Source organism: Electrophorus electricus, chromosome 20 (genome assembly GCF_041902795.1).
Source record: "Electrophorus electricus isolate QZ-2024a chromosome 20, ASM4190279v1, whole genome shotgun sequence".
NCBI lineage: Eukaryota > Metazoa > Chordata > Actinopteri > Gymnotiformes > Gymnotidae > Electrophorus > Electrophorus electricus.
This window is the reverse complement of record NC_137516.1, coordinates 2065001-2087500: the sequence shown is the minus strand read 5'-3', so window position 1 is coordinate 2087500 and position 22500 is coordinate 2065001. Positions and strand designations below refer to the sequence as shown.

Sequence of the window (22500 nt, the reverse complement as noted above, 5' to 3'; positions counted from 1 at the left end):
TACACACACATACACACACCACATTACTATATACACACTACATTACTATACTATATACACTACATTACTATACACACACACACCACATTACTATATACTATTACTCTATACACAACATTACTATATAATATATTACTATTATATACACACATTACTATATACACTATATACTATATTGCTATACACCATATTACTCTACACACACTGCATTACTATATGCCATATACACTACATTACTATATACCATATTACTATATACACTATATAGTATATTATTTTATACCATAAGCTTGTGCACAACAACTGATACTAATTATTCAATAATAAGTATGAATTATCCATTCAACCTTAAATTTTACCAACCACACAGTGTAGTTCAAGGAACCAAACATGCAGAGACGTTCACACCAAAATTCATTAATCCCGCTACTAAGGTCACACATACAGACCACTCGTACACACGCCGAAGAGGGTATGATGCACTGTAGTGAACCGTGAGCAGGTCTGCAGTGGGTGTTCTCACCAAGTGTTTGACTTTGGCTAGTTCCTGCATCCGGAAGCCATCGAGCTCATCCTGTTCATCTCTCTTCTGGAAGAGACTCAGACTCTGCTCCAGACGAGCACTTAATGAGGCCTTCTCCTAAGAGATGGAAGGGGGGGTGGGTGGGGGGAGTGTTTACAAACAAATGTGCATAAGTTGAAGCAAACATTTTCTTACACCACAGTAAGTCACTATTTCATCAGAGTACCAAACCGAGTTCAGACTCGTACACTCAGGAAAGCAAAAGACTTTTACCTGCTCTAAAACGGCCATCTTCTCTCTCCATTCCTACAAAGGAAGGGGAAATTATTCAGGGCTCTGCTACAACCGGCAAACCCAAACACCGTTCAACCTTGTAACCCAAGCCAGTGAACGATCAGACTATAATGGATTATTCACGGGAATGTAATGGTGTCCTCAACCTGATCTTTCTTCTCCAGGGCTAAGGCCATGCCTTCGGCCATCTTGGCTCTGTTGGACTGGAAGCTCTCGTTCTGCTCCTGTATCTTACGCATGGACGCTGAACAGAGACGGCACGAGACAAAAACGAAAGAGAAGAGAGGCATGATACACAAACACACACACAGTGTTAATGCCGTCGAACGAGTCAGAAGGCACGGGTGGTCGTGCGTAAATAAACACAGTCAAATGAAAACAACATCAAAGTGGATACATGCTGCCCTAAAAGAATATGTTAGCATGAAAACCGAGGGTCAGCACCATTTCATAACAACAGGTTCATTATGTCCCAGAACTAAAAACTTTGTAAAAATATAGCTGATAAAAACTGCATGGCAGTCTGGATGGTGAGGGGAAAGCATCACGTGCCCCATCAAAAAGAGCCCTTACTCGTCCTTACCCAAAAATGCCAGTTCTTTTAAAACCAAAAACACACAAAAAGTAAGACACTACATATAAAGAACATGTTGAAAAATGGTGGACTGCTCCTCTAAAGATTAATCTGAGTAAGACTTCAGGAGAATTAGTTGTAAATGAATATTACATTAAGTTCACTTGTGCACTTATTCTAAAACCATTTACCAGCGGCATTCATTTGGCAGAGATTAGAACACTGAAAAGAACTGGAAAAAGAAGCACTGATTAATTGCAGACTGGGGTCCCAGTGGCAGAGCTGTTTGGCTGAGCGTTAATCAAAGCACTACTGTTTCTCATTCCTTATTCCAGTCCTCCAGGGCTGGGCAGGGCACCTGCACTCAGCGGGTGGGGCTCTAAACACACACACACACATGCACAGCATAAGCCTTGTTGGCTGGAAGCGAGCTGACTCTCCCTCACACACACACACACACACACACACAAGTAATGTCAGGATGCTAAACGGTGGCACAATGCAACCACAAGGACTTCTACGCCTACATCTTCTACATCTTTCTGCGTCAATTCAAGCAGCAGAGCCAGATTTCTGACCGGGGCGGAGCGGGGCGGACGGTGCTGCGGTGGAAAGCAGAGGAGAGGGAGGCGAGAGGGAGGCGAGAGGGAGGAGAGAGGGAGGAGAGAGGGAGGAGAGCACGAGGAAGAGAAGGGTACGTACAATCCTGATGCTTCTCTAATGCAGTCTCAAGCTTGTCCTTGGTCTTCTGCATTAGCCGAAGCTGCTCAGCGTAGTCTGGGTTTGGAGGTATGGGGTGTGCACACGCACGCACGCAAACACACACACAGAGACAAACGTAGGAAGAGGCAGAGGAGGATGTGGGTCCTCCGTTAGGAGGGAATGACAACAGGAAACAGGCAGGAGAGAACAAAGGGATACAATGGTTGAGAAGATACATCCATGAAGAGAGTATCCAAGTGATGTTCTGGGATGAGGGGCTGCCAAGGCCGAGCTCTACAGCTCCATGCCCTAGAGCCAGTCGGGTAACAGGAGCGGAACTGTAGTGGCCAGGCCGGGCCACACTGGGGGAAAGGAAGTCATGTGACCTGAGACTTGACTGTCACATGATGAAGTTCCTATCCTTCTTAGCGTAGGAAAAACCTTCACCGGTCTACACGTGTGATCATCAGGTGTGCACGGACATTACAAATAAAAAACGTTACACCCTTCAAATAAAAACATTGATATGTCGTTGTAAGACATACTGCATATGAAAGACAAGGACACGTGAGTGTGCGTGTGTGAGAGAGAGAGACACAAGCGTGTTCGTACCTGAAAGTTTGGCCTCCAGCTTTCGGATCTGGTCATTCCTGCGCAAAATCTGAGAAGAGAAATCGTCTCTGGAGCTGCTGCCGTCAGACGCCTGCTGACAAGAGCCCACAAACAAAAACAAACCAAGCAGTTAAACGCTATTTATAAAAGAGCAGCTCTGAATAACACAAAACAAGGACAAGCATTAGAGTGGGTCTGTGCATCTGGCTGTGCTGTGTTTTGGGGGGAGGTGGCGTCATACAGACTGTACATAATTCAGGCTTCCCGTGAGAGAAAGGCTGGACAATAAGCACGACCCTGATTCTTTAATGGATGATAAATGCTGAGGTAGAAAGTCTCTGACAAAAGAAACCAGAACAGCCTTCACACGCGCATCATACGCCAGTCAGGCTCTTCAGTTCAGCCCTTCTACTGACACACCTGTGTGTTCGCCAGTCTGCTCTAATTATACAGTACTTATGCACACCTCAGGCTACCCTTCTACACACCCACGGGTGTGGGTGTGCGTGTACCAAAGAGAATAAACAAGACAAAAGCATCAGGTTACACGAGTTTGAGGATAAAGAAAACCATCGTGTTTTTTTAGTTTCTACTAGATGGGTATGTTTTGTCCAGTATACTGCACATCAGAGGACCACCACTTTACTCTGCCCACTGTGGGACGTTGCGGTGCACTTTAGGGCCTGGTTAGTCTGAAGATCAAAGGTCAAGGGCGTCTCGGAGAGAATCCGAGAATCACGATATAATGAAGCCTATGTGTCACAACATAGGTGACGGGTGTCAAAGACTGCAGACTTGTAGGTCCCCAAAGGAAACAGCTGTGTGTGTGTACATCAGAGAGAAAGAGAGAAAGAGAGAGAGAGAGAAAGTTACTCACAAAGTCATCTCCAGAGTCTGCTCCTACAGACGTTATGGACTCTTTGCTCATGGATCGGGGAATGCGTCCGGTCCGCGGGGCCGTGGCCACCTCTTCCGCAATCTTCTTCTTCAACTTAGCAAACATCCCTTCAGTGTGTGGATGGCCAAAGTGAGGGCAACGTCGTCTCTCCGGAGGCCTGTAGTGGATTGACGTACTTTACCGCGTTTTCAGAGAAACATGCTGCATGTGCAAGGTGCAGCCATTTCATTGCTGTCTTGCTGCCGGTGGAATTTATTCAGTGAGGTACTAAAGATCCAATTGGTTAGGGAAGGCGGCATGACAGGAGTGCATATCCCATATTTATACTACACTCATACTTATTGTAGGTCTCGCCCTCTGCCAATTGTTCCTACAGCATATTTGAGTTACATGCAGGGGGAAAAACGCTGCTAATTAGTAACCTTAATATTAAAGCAATCTCAGCAAACAAGAACAGTTTGGGCATAAACGATAATGACACTAGTCCGAACACAAAGTTTCTTCATAACGACCATCCAACTGTATTTTAGATAGTTATGGCTCGATCAGACAGACAGACAGACAGATAGACAGATAGATAGATAGATAGATAGATAGATAGATAGATAGATAGACGCTAGCTCATCGACAGTTTCAGTACCGTGCCGCTGAGGTCTACTACTCCATACCAGCCCGTGGTGTGACTGGCGAGCCGGACTGGTTAGCTTGGTTAACTAGGTTAACTAGGTTAGCCAGGTCCCAACCACCATGACCATATATGACTGTTACTGTCAGTGCCAGAGAAGGATGACAAAAGTCGCCAGGTCGTAAACTAGTCTGCTAGCCTAGCCAGCACGGTATTATTAACGCTAGCCCAGCTAGCCTAGCATCCCTGACGCAGTCTAGGACAGGTTGAAGTCTTTAACCCACCTTCTGCACGGCTTCAGCTAACAAAGACACAACCGACGTCCACAGTTTCACGAACTGAAGTCTTTGACATTGTTCGCTGATCCAGAAGCGTCTTTCCCGTGTTTACATGTGTATCTGTCGAGCTAGCCTCCATGCTAGCTACGCGAGCTAACTTCTCCACGTCATCCCCACAGTCACCAGACGCCTCGTGACGTCTCGAGACGACGCGGCAGCCGCCGTCAAGCCGCGTGAACCCGGATATGCGGTTCTTACTGCCGGTCGTAACGTCCACGTTAATGCGTCGCGGCAGGCCCAGATGTTTAATTGCCCCCCTCCGTCAACCAGCACGATTATTCGCTTCTGTGCCGAACTGTGCATATTTGCGATTATTCACCTCTATGCCCAACTGTGCACATTCACGATTATTCACCTCTATGCCCAACTGTGCACGTTCACGTTCTTTTTATTTGTCTTTATAAGATCGATGTGAAGACGTGTGTAATGTCCTAGAGTGCTTGCCGCTTGACCGTTTATTGAGTTGATACACAATGCAATGCAACAAACACTTTATTGTTGGATGCTTAGAAATGCCATTTGGCTCCTGGGAAGAGACACAAAGCATGTGCCGTCAAGCCTGAGAAGGAAGAGCATATAACAACACAAAAAGGAATTAAAAACACAGAACTGCATAATTTAAAAAAATTATGTTTCAGTGCTCCATCTAGTGAGAATAGTGAATAATGAAAAACTTTCTGTGAATGGTTAAACAAATAATTGCAGTGTGCATAACCATAATGACAAATCCGAAGTGCTTGTAACCTGCCATTATACAGCCAGATTTCTCAGTGTTTCTTTCGACAACGAAGATAAATGAGAAATAAATGAGAAGGTTCAGATTAAATGGAGCCACACGCAGCCTGTACTATAATAATACATTAAGATGCTGTCTGCCGTTCACCACTTGTCGATATCGAATGGTGTTACTCGCACTCTGCATCATGGTACATAGTGAAGCCTGCAGAAGGCCCTGGATATATTTTACTTTTAACCCAAGATACGATGCACTTGAAGCCATTTCAGACCATAGAATGACAACCACATCCACTGACACTGACACTTGTTAAAATTAGCCCCATATAGTCCAAGTTGAAGGGCTCTGGCTGAAGGCCCAAGTGTGATTATAAAAGATATGACCACCCACTGGAAAGGTCAAAGAGGAAAACAACATTTCTGTCCACATCCTGGGTAACGATGAGCAAAGCAGTCTATCAGAAACCGTTTGTGGTTGTTTATCAGCTTACACTGAAAATGTAAATGAGAGGAAATAGGAATTTTTCTTTAAAAATTTTGTCTTTTTTATCCGTTATATGCATCCCTAGCAATGCACATGAACAATAACTGATATATTTAGGTTGTGAATGCTTGTCATCTATCTATCTATCTATCTATCTATCTATCTATCTATCTATCTATCTATCTATCTATCTATCTATCTATCTGTCCATTTGTCTTGTACTTTAGGAACTCTTCAGTTGTCTATGACTTTCTGTTTCTCTTTCATATGTGTGTAATACCCATCTCTGTTATTAAGGCTTTGAATGTTTGCAGCTGTGTGGTCCACCAAACTAAAAACCCTGGCCTCTGAGAAGATCTCATCTGAGATCCATTTATATGTGGTAATCCACCTCCTTCTGCGTTAGAAATGAAGACTTCACAAAGTACTAAATACAGTCACTGTGACACAGGTGTTTTGGCAAAAAAGGTTTTGTTTGTAATGTGATCACAGGATCATTAATGTAGTGTAGGGTGAGATAAAGCTGATTACAGACATTCCCTGATTTGTGTAATTCCGGCCTTGGATATATACGGATATTCACACCCATTAAAAAACAACAAAGCATTACGTAATGAGTATATTCGGACACATTAACAAAAAGACATTAGATATTGTACAAGAGTAAGCTAGACATAAACTATGGATCTTACACCAAGAAAAGGTGGTAAACGACCTAATTAAGTAACGATACAATACAATTGTTCTTTGTATGCATTTTTCAAGATAGGAACGTATTCTAATTTTAGCCTCGCCTTTGAGAGTAAAAACACATAGGAATATGCCAGCCACAATAATGGAGTATAACTACGCTACACTCGCTCGATCTGATTGTGGAGTGACAGATACGCGAGATCCAGGCTGTCAGTTTTATGAGAGGATCTAGCGTTGGACACTGCGTCACAACGCAGCACCGATCGACCAATCAGACGGCTCACCGATGCCCCAGCGAGGAGGATATTTACCGCAGCGATGAGCCGACCCTCTCTGCCGATTGGCTGAATTTCCTGTCCGTCTGTTACACATCGTTATTACGACAGGTCGCACCAAACACCTTGCGGTAGATTTATAGCCATTGAGGGGAAAAAGGTCTTCTTTCTCCTGGACATGGTGGAGTAGGCGGTAGCTGGACGGACGAGGTTGGGAAACCACAGTGGATTTGGAATAACCCGATGGAAATTGGCGGACAAAGGCCGGTCGAAGCAGCCCTGTTTGAGGAGGTGTTCGTGGAACGTTGAAAGGATCATGTGGTGCTTCGCCCTAATGATGTTTGCATCCTCAGCCTTCCCCTTTATCGTGTTTGCGTGCGTTGGTTTGTCTGCGGCGGCTCCGGGCATTCATGCGCCCGGTGCGCTGCTCCGTGCGCTGAGAAAGCCTCGCGGAATAGCCGCACATCTCAACGTGACCGCGGACGCACTTCCCGAGCCCCGGTTGGGTGTTGTCGCGTTCACCGGCTTGACACCAGCGCCGACGATCGCTTCTGCGGGCAAAGCGATCCGGCCCGATGCACCACGAGCCCCCGGCACCGCGCCACCCACGGCACCGATACACACAGCGGCGCATGCCCAGCCGTGGCCAGCGCGGCTCCAGACCACGGCGGCCGCCAAAGCTCGCGGAGCAGGCGATCCGCCCGGGGTTAAGGCGACCTCCGACGATTCTCAAGGTAACGCGCGGCCGCACGCGCTGCGCCCGGTCGCCCCGCCGCGACGAGCCGTCCGCCCACGAGCCCGGTCCTTTTGTGACGTGATGTCGTTGTTGTCGCGCGCGGCCTGCGCCGTCGGGATCAGAATGTCGGTGTCGGGATTACAGAAGCACAGACAAGCAGTGCTCGCGCTGCAAGGAGGCTGCTTTCATTTGTGTCGCGCGCCGGCGGCGTCAGTCTTTAATAAGTCGCAGCAGAACACCTGTCCATCGCGCGATCAGATGTTTCTCACATGTCCCCCAGAGTTACGGGAGCTCGTGGACATGCTGCCTAGTGCATTATCGGTTGATGTTACGTTGTTATGCACAGACGCTGCGTGCGTAGCTACGGACTGCATGAACCTGTCCCCTTTAACCCCTGTAATCCTCGGGAACGTCAGCATTTCTTAGCGTCTCACACCGGGCCCGTTTCTGCCGACTACCGTCAAGAGGCTTGGAAGGGTGGATTGTTAAATGCTACTCCAAATACAACAAGATTTAGTAAACAGTGACATTCAGACAAAGAAGGGAAAAAAGGAAAGATACAGTGCAATTGTTAGTTTATTGAGCAAAAGAATAGGATATTTAAACATAAAGAGGGCAAAGATCAGAGCATATGAATGGAGAGTGGTTGGGTTATGGGTTGCATGGATTACGACTGGTGTTTATGATCACTCCTGGTGACGATAAGACGCGGTGCTGAGGGAGTCCTGATGGCTTTCAGCCCCCCAAGGAACAGGTGCTGGAGGGGTGGTAGCCCCAGGCTGGGATTAGTAGAAGCCGCCTCACCCAACCCGCAGCCTAACTGGTCTGAGGCTTGAAACAGCCTTTGAAAGGGGTGGGGCGTGTAGGTGGGGTGTGTAGGTGGGGCGTGTAGGTGAGAGGGGTTGGGGGGGGGGGGGGGACCGTTACAGCTGAACGGTTCCGTGACCCATGATCCTGACCAGGGATTCCACGCTATTGTCCCTGTGGTATGAGGTCATAATCTGGAGACAACCATGGAAAAAGGACCCAGTGTAAGACGGCCTGTGGGCTGCCCGAGTGTTCCAAGTGCCGTGCCGTGATTTCTGTTTGTCCTGGACACCAGAGCAGGGCTTGGGAGATGTTTAGGAAATCAGCTTCACAAAGGAGTGAATTGCATTCGGTTATGTGAAGGTTCCATGCGTGTGCAGGAGGCAGGTGTCGGGTGTCACTCGGTGTCAGCGGTGCATGTTGTCAGGAGAAACAGACCCTCCTCACATTCCTGTGCCAGATCAGGGCCTCTCCGATGTCACAATCTCAGGTTCACATCCCCATGACGTGGCTCAGGTCAAACGTTTCTGTGACTTTTTAATATTTCTGTGACAGAGCTGGTCTCAGAATGTCTAGACAAATGATGATTTTGTGTTTTACTTCTTGTAGGATTAGTCGTGCTGTTTGTCATATGATACACACACACACACACACACACACACACACACACACACACACACACACACACACAGTGTGTGAGAAATACAGGGAGGTGAATTTGTGTGTGTGTGTGTGTGTGTGTGTGTGTCAATAATATTGCTGAGGAGGGGGCTTACATGTCCTGTGCATAACAGCACAACCCTCTCATGGGATGGCCTTTTCCATAGCCCTACACTGATATTAACCATAAACCTTAACCCTAACCATAATCCTCATCCTAACACTAACCCCTGTGTCAAATGGCAGTAAATTCCCAGTCTTCACATTTAGCCAGTGTTGTTTAGATTTCCCCCACAGGACTTCAGTGGTAAAGCTTCATCAGAGCCGTTGTACGTCTCCGCTGCTTTGCTTTGCTAATGAGCCTCTTTGTGGAGGTGGACGGCACAGTTTGGGGTGGTGACGTGGAGCTGCCCCCTCTGCCCTGCTGCTTGACGCAGGCTCCAGGGGCTTCTGTTATCTTCACACCTTGAGAAGGAGGAGGAGGTTTGAGGTGGAGCCCTGTTCTCAGATGCTAGCTGTGCGTGCGTGTGTGCGCGTGCGTGCGGAGGGGGTTGTAAGCGGCTTATCTGGATCTGCCACAAACACCCACCTGCCCCCACCCCACGTCTGCGAGGTGTTTATTCAGAGTCTCTCTGCCTGCACGTGGTGTGATGACCTAGTGACCAGACGCATTCAAACGACATGTTTCACGTTCAGCCGGGACTCTGGTGACCCGTGGAGTCTGGAGAATTGCAGTGTGGGAAACATGTTGTTTCTCGTCAGCAGGAAACCGGAACTTGGCTGTGGTTTGTGTAGTCCTTAGATTGATTGTCATGTGTTTGAAACAAACAGATAAATAATAATTCCTGTTCGTTTCGTAGTGGTTTTAATGGTGGCGAAGGTTAAGATCAAATCTTGGTGAGTAAAAGTGAGTGATTCCTGCAGTAATGGGACCAAACATGCAGGGATACACATTTATGGGAGCGTAATTAGATAGTCTAGGCGTTTCCACTTGTTTACAAGCGTTAGAGATTTGTAGTTATGAATGTTTCATCTGTATTCACCTTGTTGTTGAGTGAAGGATCAAAATTACGCTCATGTTGAAATGGGGCTTAGAAGTCTGCTACTCCAACCCACTGTGTTGGGATTGAGTAGGGTGTAGAGTATAGGGAGTAGGGTGTAGAGAATGGGGTGTAGGGTGTAGAGAGTAGGGTATAGGGTGTAGAGAATGGGGTGTAGGGTGTAGAGAGTAGGGTATAGGGTGTAGAGAGTAGGGTATAGGGTGTAGGGAGTAGAGAGTAGGGTATAGGGAGTAGGGTGTAGAGAATGGGGAGTAGGGTGTAGGGTGTAGGGAGTAGGGTATAGGGAGTAGGGTGTAGAGAGTAGGGTGTAGGGTGTAGAGAATGGGGTGTAGAGAGTAGGGTATAGGGAGTAGGGTGTAGGGAGTAGGGTGTAGGGAGTAGGGTATAGGGAGTAGAGAGTAGGGTATAGGGAGTAGGGTGTAGAGAATGGGGAGTAGGGTGTAGGGTGTAGGGAGTAGGGTGTAGGGTGTAGAGAGTAGGGTATAGGGAGTAGGGTGTAGGGTATAGGGAGTAGAGAGTAGGGTATAGGGAGTAGGGTATAGGGAGTAGAGAGTAGGGTGTAGGGAGTAGAGAGTAGGGTGTAGGGAGTAGAGAGTAGGGTATAGGGAGTAGGGTATAGGGTGTAGAGAGTAGAGAGTAGGGTATAGGGAGTAGGGTGTAGAGAATGGGGAGTAGGGTGTAGGGAGTAGGGTGTAGGGAGTAGGGTGTAGGGAGTAGGGTGTAGGGAGTAGGGAGTAGGGTGTAGAGTAGGGTACAGGGAGTAGGGTGTAGGGAGTAGGGTGTAGAGTAGGGTATAGGGAGTAGGGTGTAGAGAGTAGGGTATAGGGAGTAGGGTGTAGAGAGTAGGGTGTAGGGTGTAGGGAGTAGGGTGTAGAGTAGGGTATAGGGAGTAGGGTGTAGAGAGTAGGGTATAGGGAGTAGAGAGTAGGGTATAGGGTATAGGGTATAGGGAGTAGGGTGTAGGCGCACTCCCCAGGCAGGCACCTCGCTTGTTTGTCTCCTGAATGCTAAAAGCTCCTTCTGTCCTGCCAGGAGATCTGTGACGTTAAATCAGTGCTGTAGCAGACAAGCGGGAAGGGGTAGGGAGAACCCAGGGCAGCAGTGTTGCGTCGCCAGGGCGACGGGTTAGACCGTAGCGTCCTCTCATGGGCTCTCATAACGCGGTATATCCATACGAGCTGTTTTTAAGGATTTAGTGGCCAGAAACCCTCCTGACAGACTGTGTCGTGGTGTCACTGAGGTCACACACAGGGGTCAGACTGATTGTGTGTGTGTGTGTGTGTGTGTGTGTGTGTGTGTGTGTGTGTGTGTGTGTGTGTGTGTGTCATGCTACAGTCTGCTTTTATCAAACACGGTGAGATAAGAGGCCTTCTGCTCCAGGGTCAAATGCGAGGATGCTCTCCCATTAAGTGCTGTGTGGGACGACGCAGGGACTGCTGTCCTGACCCTGGCTCCCTCTCTCTCTCTCTCTCTCTCTCTCCCTCCCTCTCTCTCTCTCTCCTCCACAGAGCTAGTGTGTAACTGCAGTGCCGAGGGCGTGTTGGACGCTGACGAATGTGACATGGACACAGGTCAGTGTGTGTGTATGGTGGGCTACACGGGGCTCCAGTGTGAGGAGTGTGAGGAAGATCACTACACCAACGGCACCATCGGCTGCCTGCCGTGCGCTTGTGACTCCTTTGGCTCCGTCAGTCCCCGCTGTGACAGGTGAGAGGCACCATGGGAAATGTAGTCTGTGGAGTGGCACATTGAACAGTTCATGGTCACGGGCTTGATGGAGGTGTTTGTTGGTTATATGGATTTGCAGCTTTGACACAAACACTCATAATCGTATAATAATAATTATGACCCGTCTGAAGTGTAGTTTCTTTTATCTTGATCCATATGTGCTCTTATTTTTCCATACAATTGTGTGTTTAACGTAGAACATTTACAACAGGTCTGCTTCCTAATTAGGTCTTTCTCAGACTGTCTGAACTTACATGTCTGCCTCACTATTTTTCGCTCTCTCTCTCTCTCTCTCTCTCTCTCACACACACACAAACAAACACACACACACTGAACGACTGTCCTGGCCTTGCTTCATATACCCTAATTCCATCACTCAGTGGTGGACGAGTCATGAATTCCTGAAGTAAATTTCAGGCCACTCATTAAAGAGGGAACCGAAATCTCTGCTTTCTTTTTAATTGCTCTTCGGGGGGACAGAGTGTTCATGTCCAAATCCTGTCCTATGGGTCCAAAGTCCAGGAAGTACGCATTAATTTAGCCAGGGTGAAATGGATGGGGCTTATTTTGTGTAAAGCTGGCCTGAACAGGCAGAGAGCACACACTCTACCCACACACACTGGCTTTCTGCCTTTGTTCCTGGTATCACTCTTCAGCCACAGGAAGCTGTCTAGTGATTAGCCAAACGTACAGTATGACGGGCATGTCTGAAACGGCCGTACTGAGCCGACCGCATAGTTGTGCCATCAACCTGAAAGACAATTCGAGGCATCTCACATCTTTTAGGACGATGAGTTCATTCTTCAGACTAGCGTTAGATTAAGCTCCGCTGACGTATGTCAGCATGTTTGGGTCCATTAATAACTGTTGGGGTCACGGCAGGGGTCATTCTTCCCTCGGTCGAGGGCAAGGTTTATTAGGATGACAATGTGAAGGCATCTTAGTTAGGAGAATTTTTCATAAGATATCATTATACACAGATTATATTTTTACTCAGCAGGTAATATTTGACAAATTTAGCTCATTTTCCTGTTAACATTTATTTCAATAAATCTGAAGTCATCCCATTAGGTGGTTTTGAAGTGGGCTCATTAGTAATGCACTCAGAGAGGGTTAACCTACAAACCATGGCCATCTTTTTAACAGACACTGTGAATGTACAGCTAGCAGGCTAGCACATCCTGCCCAGCGTCATTTAGGTGAATGTTCTGCCTTGTCTGTTATATCATCCTCAGATTTGGACCCCTCAGAGAGGGGTGGTCTACCTGGGCCGATAACGTGTAGCTTTGTGTGCGCGTGGCTTCATAGCCACCTGGACGTACAGAACTTGATCTCTTCATTTCCATCGTCTTATTTTGTGTGATAACAAAAAATATATAGAGGACTCTATACATCACAGTTCTGTTACGGTGTTGCGAAAGATTAAGGAATTCCTTAGAAACAGAGAGGACATACTGACTCCCGGTATAAACACCAGTCTGTCCATGAACAGAAGTACACATTCCATTCCTTGCTTGTTGCTAAGTGTGCATGCAAAGAAGTCCCCGGGGAAACACTGCCCAAGCGGAACCATTCCAGGGTTAGTAACATTCTGGCTCCTTCTTCTGCATTACAGCACCTGAGGTGATCTCATATTACCACAGCAGGAAGTCCGGCTGGAAAAGAGATGTACAGTTATTGGTTTATTCTGAGAGAGAGGGATGGATATTTGAGAATGAGGAGTGATATTTGTACTGTAACGGATTCTATAAGGAACAAAGGACACTATAGCACAATGGCCTGTTCTGTATTGAACAACCAATAGATGTGTGTGTGTGTGTGTGTGTGTGTGTGTGTGTGTGTGTGTGTGTGTGTGTGTGTGTGTGTGTGTAGGGTGTGTGTAGGGTGTGTGTAGGGTGTGTGTAGGGTGTGTGTGTTGGACTGAGTTTCTACAGGAATAGAAATATCCTGATGTGTGGGTGGCACTTTGTTGTTGCTCTCTCTTGCAGAGAGAGAGAGAGAGAGAGAGAGAGAGAGAGAGAGAGAGATACACAACAGTACTACTACCACCATATTATGGTGTCTGTGTGTGTGTGTGTGTGTGTGTCTGTGTGTGACTAATCCCTTAGATCCGTATCTTACACGGCCATCTGCCTCCAGCCCTACAGAAAAGAGACTCTTCCTGCTTCCACAGTTGTCATGACAGCACAGGACATGGTGGAAAATGATGCAGGCATCACCATGGTAGCAGGGAGAGAGGGAGAGAGAGAGAGAGAGAAATAGACGACTAGGTAGAAAGAAATTGATGTGGAAGAGAGACACACACAAACATAAATGTACACACGCGTACACACACACAGATACACAGACACACACACACACAAGGATACACAGGTGCACACACACAGCTCTAGTCATTGTGTAACACTGACCTAGTTACTATGCAGCTGATCTGCCTCAGGGTTTCTGAAACATTAATGAAGCATGCTACACACACACAGAAGACTGCTACGATTTGCACATCAACTGAGCATGCTTACACAATAGGGCCCACACACACACACACAATAACGGTCCAACGTACACACACACACACACACACACACACACACACACACACACACACACACACACACACACACAGGACATGTATCCTCTAAGTCATGCGAACTGGTGTGTGTCTATACATACTCAGAGTCAGAGCTGCACATGAGAGTGATGTGTGAGTCTGGCATGGTGGGATCCATGTGGCTCTGTGTGTTCAGGGCTTCATGGGTACTAATGCTGGATCACGTTCATACCCGCACACCCACACCCACACACACGCGTGCATGTGTGCGGGCATACGAACACACACACACACACACGTGCGCGCGCCCCCCCACCCCACACAGACAGTTAGAGACAGACAAATAGAATTAACCACAGACAGCTATGATTAGGGTAGAGCACAGACAGCTGTGATTAGGGTTAACAACCAGAGTACTCTCTGGGTACATTTTACTTTTACATTTTACATTTTACATTTACGGCATTTAGCAGACGCTCTTATCCAGAGTGACTTACAAAAGTGCTTTGTCATTTACTCATAGAATATGTCCAAGTACAGTACAGTAGGTTAGAATTAAACATACCAATGAACTAGAATACTGTAGAATATGGGGATGAATGCTGATACCTAGAAGTACAAAATACATAAGGTCTATCTTAAACAATGATAAGTGCTATAAACAATAAGTGCTAGAGTTTGTTAAAAAGCAAGGTATTTCAAGCCGAGCCGTACTTGAGGTTTGAAGTACTCGAGGTACAGATCGGGCTTTGACCATTGACCTCATGTATGAAGGGGCTGGTCCATTTTTGGATTTGTAGGCAAGCATCAAGGTTTTAAATCTGATGCGTGCAGCTACAGTGAGCCAATGAAGGGAGCGCAGCAGCGGAGTAACGTGTGAACTTCAGAAGATTGAAGACCAGTCGTGCTGCTGCATTCTGGACAAGTTGTATTTGCATAAGTTACAAAGCACACACACAAACAAACATACTAGTGTTTGTTTAAATAGCACCATTATAGAATTATTGCAGCATGAAAACTTAAGCAATAGCATAATCTCTTAATTCTTAAGAATGTTCAACAATGTTAATAATGTGTCATTGAAACTATCACTCTCATTAACACAGCTTTAGCTATTTGAAATTGCTTTTTTTGTTTTAATAAACTGCAGTTTGGATGTAAACTATATGATTGTTCGTGCTGCAGTGTTCTGTGTCTCTGCGGAGTGACGTCTTGTGAGTGAGTCCTGGGTGAGGTGACATTGTGGCGTGTGGTTAAAGGTGAGGGTTTTCCGCGAAGTCCCAGGAATTGCTGGCTGGGGGACCGAGTCTCATTGTCTGGTCCACAGTCTGGTGTGTGTGTCCCGAGACATTGTGTTGCAGTAACGATCAGCTGGCTGGAGAGAGAGAACATTCTGTGCTATTAATGAGTCTAGTGTTGAGTCAGGATGATGCTGACACACCAGTTGATCTTTATCTGACCTTGATAGTCCTGTGTGTGTGTGCGCGTGTGTGAGTCTGTTCCACATCCAGTTCTCTCCCTTTTGTTGCATATTTAAAGAAACTTGAATTGATGTGAATGTTGTCAGAAGTGCTGTACATAAATTAAAACATAAATGAACACATATAACATCAGTACACAGGACAAACACAGTCATGATTCATACCCATTTATCTAAAATATTCACAGCACCGATGTAAAGAAGCCGTGTTTATGGCTGGAGTATAAAACACTGATGTAAAGGAGCAGTATTTATGGCTGGAGTATAAAACACTGATGTAAAGGAGCAGTATTTATGGCTGGAGTATAAAACACTGATGTAAAGGAGCAGTATTTATGGCTGGAGTATAAAACACTGATGTAAAGCAGTATTTATGGCTGGAGTATAAAACACTGATGTAAAGCAGTATTTATGGCTGGAGTATAAAACACTGATGTAAAGGAGCAGTATTTATGGCTGGAGTATAAAACACTGATGTAAAGGAGCAGTATTTATGGCTGGAGTATAAAACACTGATGTAAAGCAGTATTTATGGCTGGAGTATAAAACACTGATGTAAAGCAGTATTTATGGCTGGACTGTAATACACTGATGTAAAGAGTGTTGGTGTCTCACGGAGCTGTTCTGTAGAAATTCCTGTAGATCTTCAATTCCTGCTCCCTCTCTCTTCTCTTTCTCTCTCTCTCTCTCTCTCTCTCTTCTCTTCATCTCTCTCTCTCTCGCTCTCTCTCTCTCGCTCTCAAGAGAATGGGACTGACAGGTCATATGTCACACCTCACTCTCATTCCCCAGCATGCTCTGTGCTCCTGTGCCATCACCATGGCAACCCAGCGATTGGTCTGCACACATATGCATATACATACACCCACACACGCCTGTGCACTAATCCTTGGTAGGCAGCAGGGAAGGAGCTGTGTGTCTGTGAATGGACTGTGCAGCAGGGAATTCTGATTATTACTGTGAAGAGAATCTCCCAATCCCTCCACCTCTCGCTTTCTGTTACAAATGACATTATTGCAAAAGCAACTGAACATATTTCCTTAGCTTCCATCTGTCTCCCAATCTCTCTCTCTCTCTCTCTCTCTCTCTCTCTCTCTCTCTCTCTCTCTCTTTCTCCCTTTCTTTCGTCTCCGTCTCCGTCTGTGTCTCTGCAGTAGGTAATGTATAATTCATTGTGTGTGTGTGTGTGTGTGTGTGTGTAGTGTGTGATAGAAATAGATAGATAGACAGATAGACAGACACATACATACATACACACATACATACATACATACACACACATATAAATAGATACAGACAGATATAAATTGACTGACTGAAAGCAGCAGAAACGCAGAACTCTAAACATCTTCAACATGTACTGTGCATCTACCACAAGCAAATCATAGTAACAGTAAAACATGTTATACATTCCAAGGCACTTCAATCACAACTTGTTCTAAAATATGTTTAGTCATGTGGTGTGAGGTGGTTATCATTGACCAGCAGAGGTACCCCACCCCCGCACTCTGACTCCACCCCCACCCCGCCCCTGTGTCTCTGACCCCTCCCCCTACGTCTCTGACTCATCCCCCTCATGCCCTGCATCTCTAACTCCTCCTCCTGCATTGTGTTGCTGTTTCCGGTATCTCTCTTCAGCAGCATTGTGTGAGACCCTGTCATTACGAATGACTACTGGGTTCCCTCAGTTCACATCTCATTTATCACATGCACACACACACATGATCACACAGACACATACACACACACAAACACATACACACAGAGCTGTAGAGAATGAATTTTATGGTCCATAATGCCTAACCTTCACTCCATGTTCGTGAGTGTGTGTGTGTGTGTGTGTGTGTGTGTATGTTTGTGTGTTTCCCTAAGGTGGAGGAGAGTGCATATGGCTCATAATCTACACACTCATTACCCAGTTAATGACCACACCGGTGCTTCCTCTGGCTCTCATGGTGTCACTAGCTGGTCGCTGCCTGGAGACCAGCAGGTCCCAGTCTGCTTAAGCACGCCAACAAACAGGCTTTGCTGTGGGCACCAGCTTGTTCCTATGGGATCCGCACCCACGGCTGCGGGAGCTGTGTGTATGTGTGTATGTGTGTGTGTGTGTATGTGTGTGTGTGTGTGTGTGTGTATGTGTGTGTGTGTGTGTGTATGTGTGTGTGTATGTGTGTGTGTGTATGTGTGTGTGTATGTGTGTGTGTGTGTGTGTGTGTGTGTGTGTGTGTGTGTGTGTGTGTGTATGTGTGTGTGTATGTGTGTGTGTATGTGTGTGTGTATGTGTGTGTGTGTGTGTGTGTGTGTATGTATGTGTGTGTGTGTGTATGTGTGTGTGTGTGTATGTGTGTGTGTATGTATGTGTGTGTGTGTGTATGTGTGTGTGTGTGTGTGTGTGTGTGTGTGTGTGTATGTGTGTGTGTGTGTGTGTGTGTATGTGTGTGTGTGTGTATGTATGTATGTGTGTGTGTGTGTGTGTGTGTGTGTGTGTGTGTGTGTGTGTTTGAGGAAGATGAAATGGGAACTGCAGGGAGAATCAGTGAAGATGTGGACAGACTGACCAACACACTGTTCTAAAGTCATGCTTGGAGCACTGCTAAAAGTACTGAATAATACTGAAATACTGAATAATACTGCTGCTGATCGCCAAAGTGATGAAATACTGGATAATACTGAATACTGAAAGTTGAACTTTACTGTTTGTTTAGTAGTGTGTAACAGGTTCATCCTCTGTGAAGTATTGATGTGCATAGCAGTTGTTAAAAGGTTGTTATGAATTTGTCTAGCGGTTATATGGAAGTAATGTGTGTGTATGGTGTTAGGTTTGTGTTGTGAATGTATTAAGGTTGTGTGAGGTGCTGAGGTTTTGTCTGGTTGTGTAGGCGTGTGTGTTTTTGTACAGGTTGTGTGTAGTTGTGGGTCATTGTGCAGATTGTGGGATGTTGTGTAGAGGTTATGCAGAAGTTGTATGTGTTTGTGTAAAGGTTATATGCAGTTGCGTAAGATATTGTGTGTGGTTGTGGGTGATGGTGTGAGGTTATGTATTGGTTTTGTGAGGTTGTATGTGGTTGTGTGGACTTCTGTGGGGTTGTATAGAGGTTGCGGTGTTGCTGCTGAGGTTGCTGTTGCGTATAGTGACTGTGTTCTCTGTGTTTTCCTGTAGCTCTGGCACATGTGCGTGTAAGACTGGTGTGTATGGTCCCAAGTGTGATGACTGCCATCCTGGATTCTTCCACTTCAGCAACACAGGCTGTCAGCCATGCCAGTGCAATGGGCACTCCACCTACTGCCACCCCCAATCAGGTGAGACCTCATATATCTCCACCTACTGCCACCCCCAATCAGGTGAGACCTCATATATCTCCACCTACTGCCACCCCCAATCAGGTGAGACCTCATATATCTCCACCTACTGCCACCCCCAATCAGGTGAGACCTCATATATCTCCACCTACTGCCACCCCCAATCAGGTGAGACCTCATATATCTCCACCTACTGCCACCCCCAATCAGGTGAGACCTCATATATCTCCACCTACTGCCACCCCCAGGGGATGGGAGGAGCCACAGCAGCTAAGACGAGTCAACACTCAACAACATGACATCAGCAGTAGATGTACCTTAGCAGAATACTAAGTGTGTAAAATAGAGATGCATTATGTAGAAGCAAGAGCATGTCTCACAGAGCCAGAAGGATCCACAGGCATGAGGGCACCCTGGAACATCAGTACGCCCTCAATCAACAAACCTGAGTGACAAAAGAGAGGTGAAGTGACAGCATCATATCATCCCAGTTTAACGGACCCCCAGATCAACACCTTTACCTGAGATGGGAAGTACTTAATAAAATGCCTGATTGTACAGCCTTAATTATTGAGACTGTGTCTGAATCTGGAACATTCACAAGAAGGTTATTCCATAGTGTGGGAGCTTTATAGGAAAAGGCTCTGCCCCCTGCGGTAGATTTTCTTATTCTTCTTCTGTTCTGAGCTCTGGACAGGAACTGGCTTAGCGTACAGTCAGAGATTATGCCATCACAGTAGTCCAATCTCGAAGTGAGAAACGCATGCACCAGCTTTTCTGATAGCAAGGTTTTCTGACCTCTGTAATGTTGGTAAAAGACTCTCGTGGGAATCTAATTTCTGTGCGCTTCTAATGAGAGGCTGAGGTCCTTAATTACATAAAGATCTTAACTGTTAAACACGGTGTGATTGGGAGACACAGTTTAATTACCTCGTCAGCGATCTGAGTTCTGAGTGTCTGTGGGTCTGATAAGAGCACTTCAGTTTTGTCAGGATTAAGTGTTTCAGTGTCTGACATCCTTTATACATTCCTCAGTAATATTAAGCTGATATTTGTCCTCTGGTGTGTGTTTGTGAGTATATATATGCACTCAGTTTCCACTTGAGCATAGGTAGGCCACTGGGTACAACTTATCTTATTTGATGGAAGCCCATTTCCAGGCGGTAGTCCATCTGCTGCTGTGTACAGTTGGCCAGCTCCCCCTGGCCTGCCACTCACCGGTCCGCGTCTGGCCACAGGACCGATGCTAGCCGGATATCGTTTGGGAGGTGGACAGTTCTCTACCCAGCAGTGGCACTGGCACGGTGTTGCACCACCTTGAGTCACTGCTGGGTGGAGCGTGGTGTGTCACCTGACGAGCTGGAGCAGAGGGGACATGTCTCGGACTTCCTACACTCCTAGGAAGTGCCTCTGATGCAGTGTGTGTGTGTGTGTGTGTGTGTGTGTGTGTGTGTGATGAAAGAAGGTGTGAAGGAGTCCATCTGTCTCTCTCTGTAGTGAGTAACTCTACAGATGGAAGGCACTGAGCTCTGATCTATCAGAGTGTGATCACATCTACCGCCTTCCTCATTCATCAGCCACAGTCGTATACCGCACTCATCAACTACAGTTATGAACCCCACTCTACCACACTCAACTACAGTTATGAACCCCACTCTACCACACTCAACTACAGTTATGAACCCCACTCTACCACACTCAACTACAGTTATGAACCCCACTCTACCACACTCAACTACAGTTATGAACCCCACTCTACCACACTCAACTACAGTAATGAACCCCACTCTACCACACTCAACTACAGTTATGAACCCCACTCTACCACACTCAACTACAGTTATGAACCCCACTCTACCACACTCAACTACAGTTATGAACCCCACTCTACCACACTCAACTACAGTTATGAACCCCACTCTACCACACTCAACTACAGTTATGAACCCCACTCTACCACACTCAACTACAGTTATGAACCCCACTCTACCACACTCAACTACAGTTATGAACCCCACTCTACCACACTCAACTACAGTTATGAACCCCACTCTACCACACTCAACTACAGTTATGAACCCCACTCTACCACACTCAACTACAGTAATGAACCCCACTCTACCACACTCATCAACTACAGTTATGAACCCCACTCTACCACACTCAACTACAGTTATGAACCCCACTCTACTACACTCAACTACAGTTATGAACCCCACTCTACTACACTCAACTACAGTAATGAACCCCACTCTACCACACTCATCAACTACAGTTATGAACCCCACTCTACCACACTCATCAACTACAGTTATGAACCCCACTCTACCACACTCAACTACAGTTATGAACCCCACTCTACCGCACTCAACTACAGTTGTGAACCCCACTCTACCGCACTCAACTACAGTAATGAACCCCACTCTACCGCACTCAACTACAGTAATGAACCCCACTCTACCGCACTCAACTACAGTAATGAACCCCACTCTACCACACTCATCAACTACAGTTATGAACCCCACTCTACCGCACTCAACTACAGTTATGAACCCCACTCTACCGCACTCAACTACAGTTATGAACCCCACTCTACCGCACTCAACTACAGTTATGAACCCCACTCTACCGCACTCAACTACAGTTGTGAACCCCACTCTACCGCACTCAACTACAGTAATGAACCCCACTCTACCACACTCAACTACAGTAATGAACCCCACTCTACCACACTCAACTACAGTAATGAACCCCACTACCACACTCAACTACAGTTATGAACCCCACTCTACTACACTCAACTACAGTTATGAACCCCACTCTACTACACTCAACTACAGTAATGAACCCCACTCTACCACACTCAACTACAGTTATGAACCCCACTCTACCACACTCAACTACAGTTATGAACCCCACTCTACTACACTCAACTACAGTTATGAACCCCACTCTACTACACTCAACTACAGTTATGAACCCCACTCTACCACACTCATTAACTACAGTTATGAACCCCACTCTACCACACTCATCAACTACAGTAATGAACCCCACTCTACTACACTCAACTACAGTAATGAACCCCACTCTACCACACTCATCAACTACATTCATCAACTACAATTATGAACCCCACTCTACTACGCTCAACTACAGTATTAAACCCCACTCTCACACTCATCAACCACAGTTATAAACTACACTCATCAAACACACTGAACAAGTCATAAACTAGTTATAAACCCCGCTCATAAACCCTACTCATAAACCCTACTCATAAACCCCCACTCATGAGCCCCCACTCATGAGCCCCCACTCATGAGCCCCCACTCATGAGCCCCCACTCATGAGCCCCCACTCATGAGCCCCACTCATGAACCCCACTCATGAACTGCGCTTTCCCACATCAGGTGTGGATGCACAG

The 22500-nt window shown here is 46.4% G+C and overlaps 2 protein-coding genes across 10 annotated transcripts in view; one reads left to right on the top strand and one right to left on the bottom strand.

The window, feature by feature from the left end:
- The window catches only part of golga1 (golgin A1), a 14144-nt gene extending 9366 nt beyond the window's left edge, over window positions 1–4778 (bottom strand). The window contains exons 1-7 of one of the 7 annotated variants that reach the window (XM_081702985.1): window positions 4513–4778; window positions 3583–3760; window positions 2706–2799; window positions 2094–2168; window positions 964–1061; window positions 797–829; window positions 524–640 (exon numbers count right to left, since the gene is read on the bottom strand). In XM_081702985.1, coding sequence (XP_081559111.1) covers window positions 524–640; window positions 797–829; window positions 964–1061; window positions 2094–2168; window positions 2706–2799; window positions 3583–3708 — 543 coding nt within the window. In that variant the 5' untranslated portion in view covers window positions 3709–3760; window positions 4513–4778. Of the gene's footprint in view, window positions 1–523; window positions 641–796; window positions 830–963; window positions 1062–2093; window positions 2456–2705; window positions 2800–3582; window positions 3761–4512 lie in introns of those variants that run through there. The other 6 variants (XM_081702980.1, XM_081702981.1, XM_035536195.2 and 3 more) reach the window with 6 other exon arrangements.
- Window positions 4779–6834: 2056 nt separating this feature from the next.
- The window catches only part of si:ch211-158d24.2 (multiple epidermal growth factor-like domains protein 9), a 24851-nt gene continuing 9185 nt past the window's right edge, over window positions 6835–22500 (top strand). For 2 of the 3 annotated variants that reach the window (XM_081702988.1, XM_035536451.2), the window contains exons 1-3: window positions 6835–7487; window positions 11526–11724; window positions 18934–19073. In XM_081702988.1, coding sequence (XP_081559114.1) covers window positions 7070–7487; window positions 11526–11724; window positions 18934–19073 — 757 coding nt within the window. In that variant the 5' untranslated portion in view covers window positions 6835–7069. Of the gene's footprint in view, window positions 7488–8430; window positions 9742–11525; window positions 11725–18933; window positions 19074–22500 lie in introns of those variants that run through there. The other variant, XM_081702987.1, reaches the window with a different exon arrangement.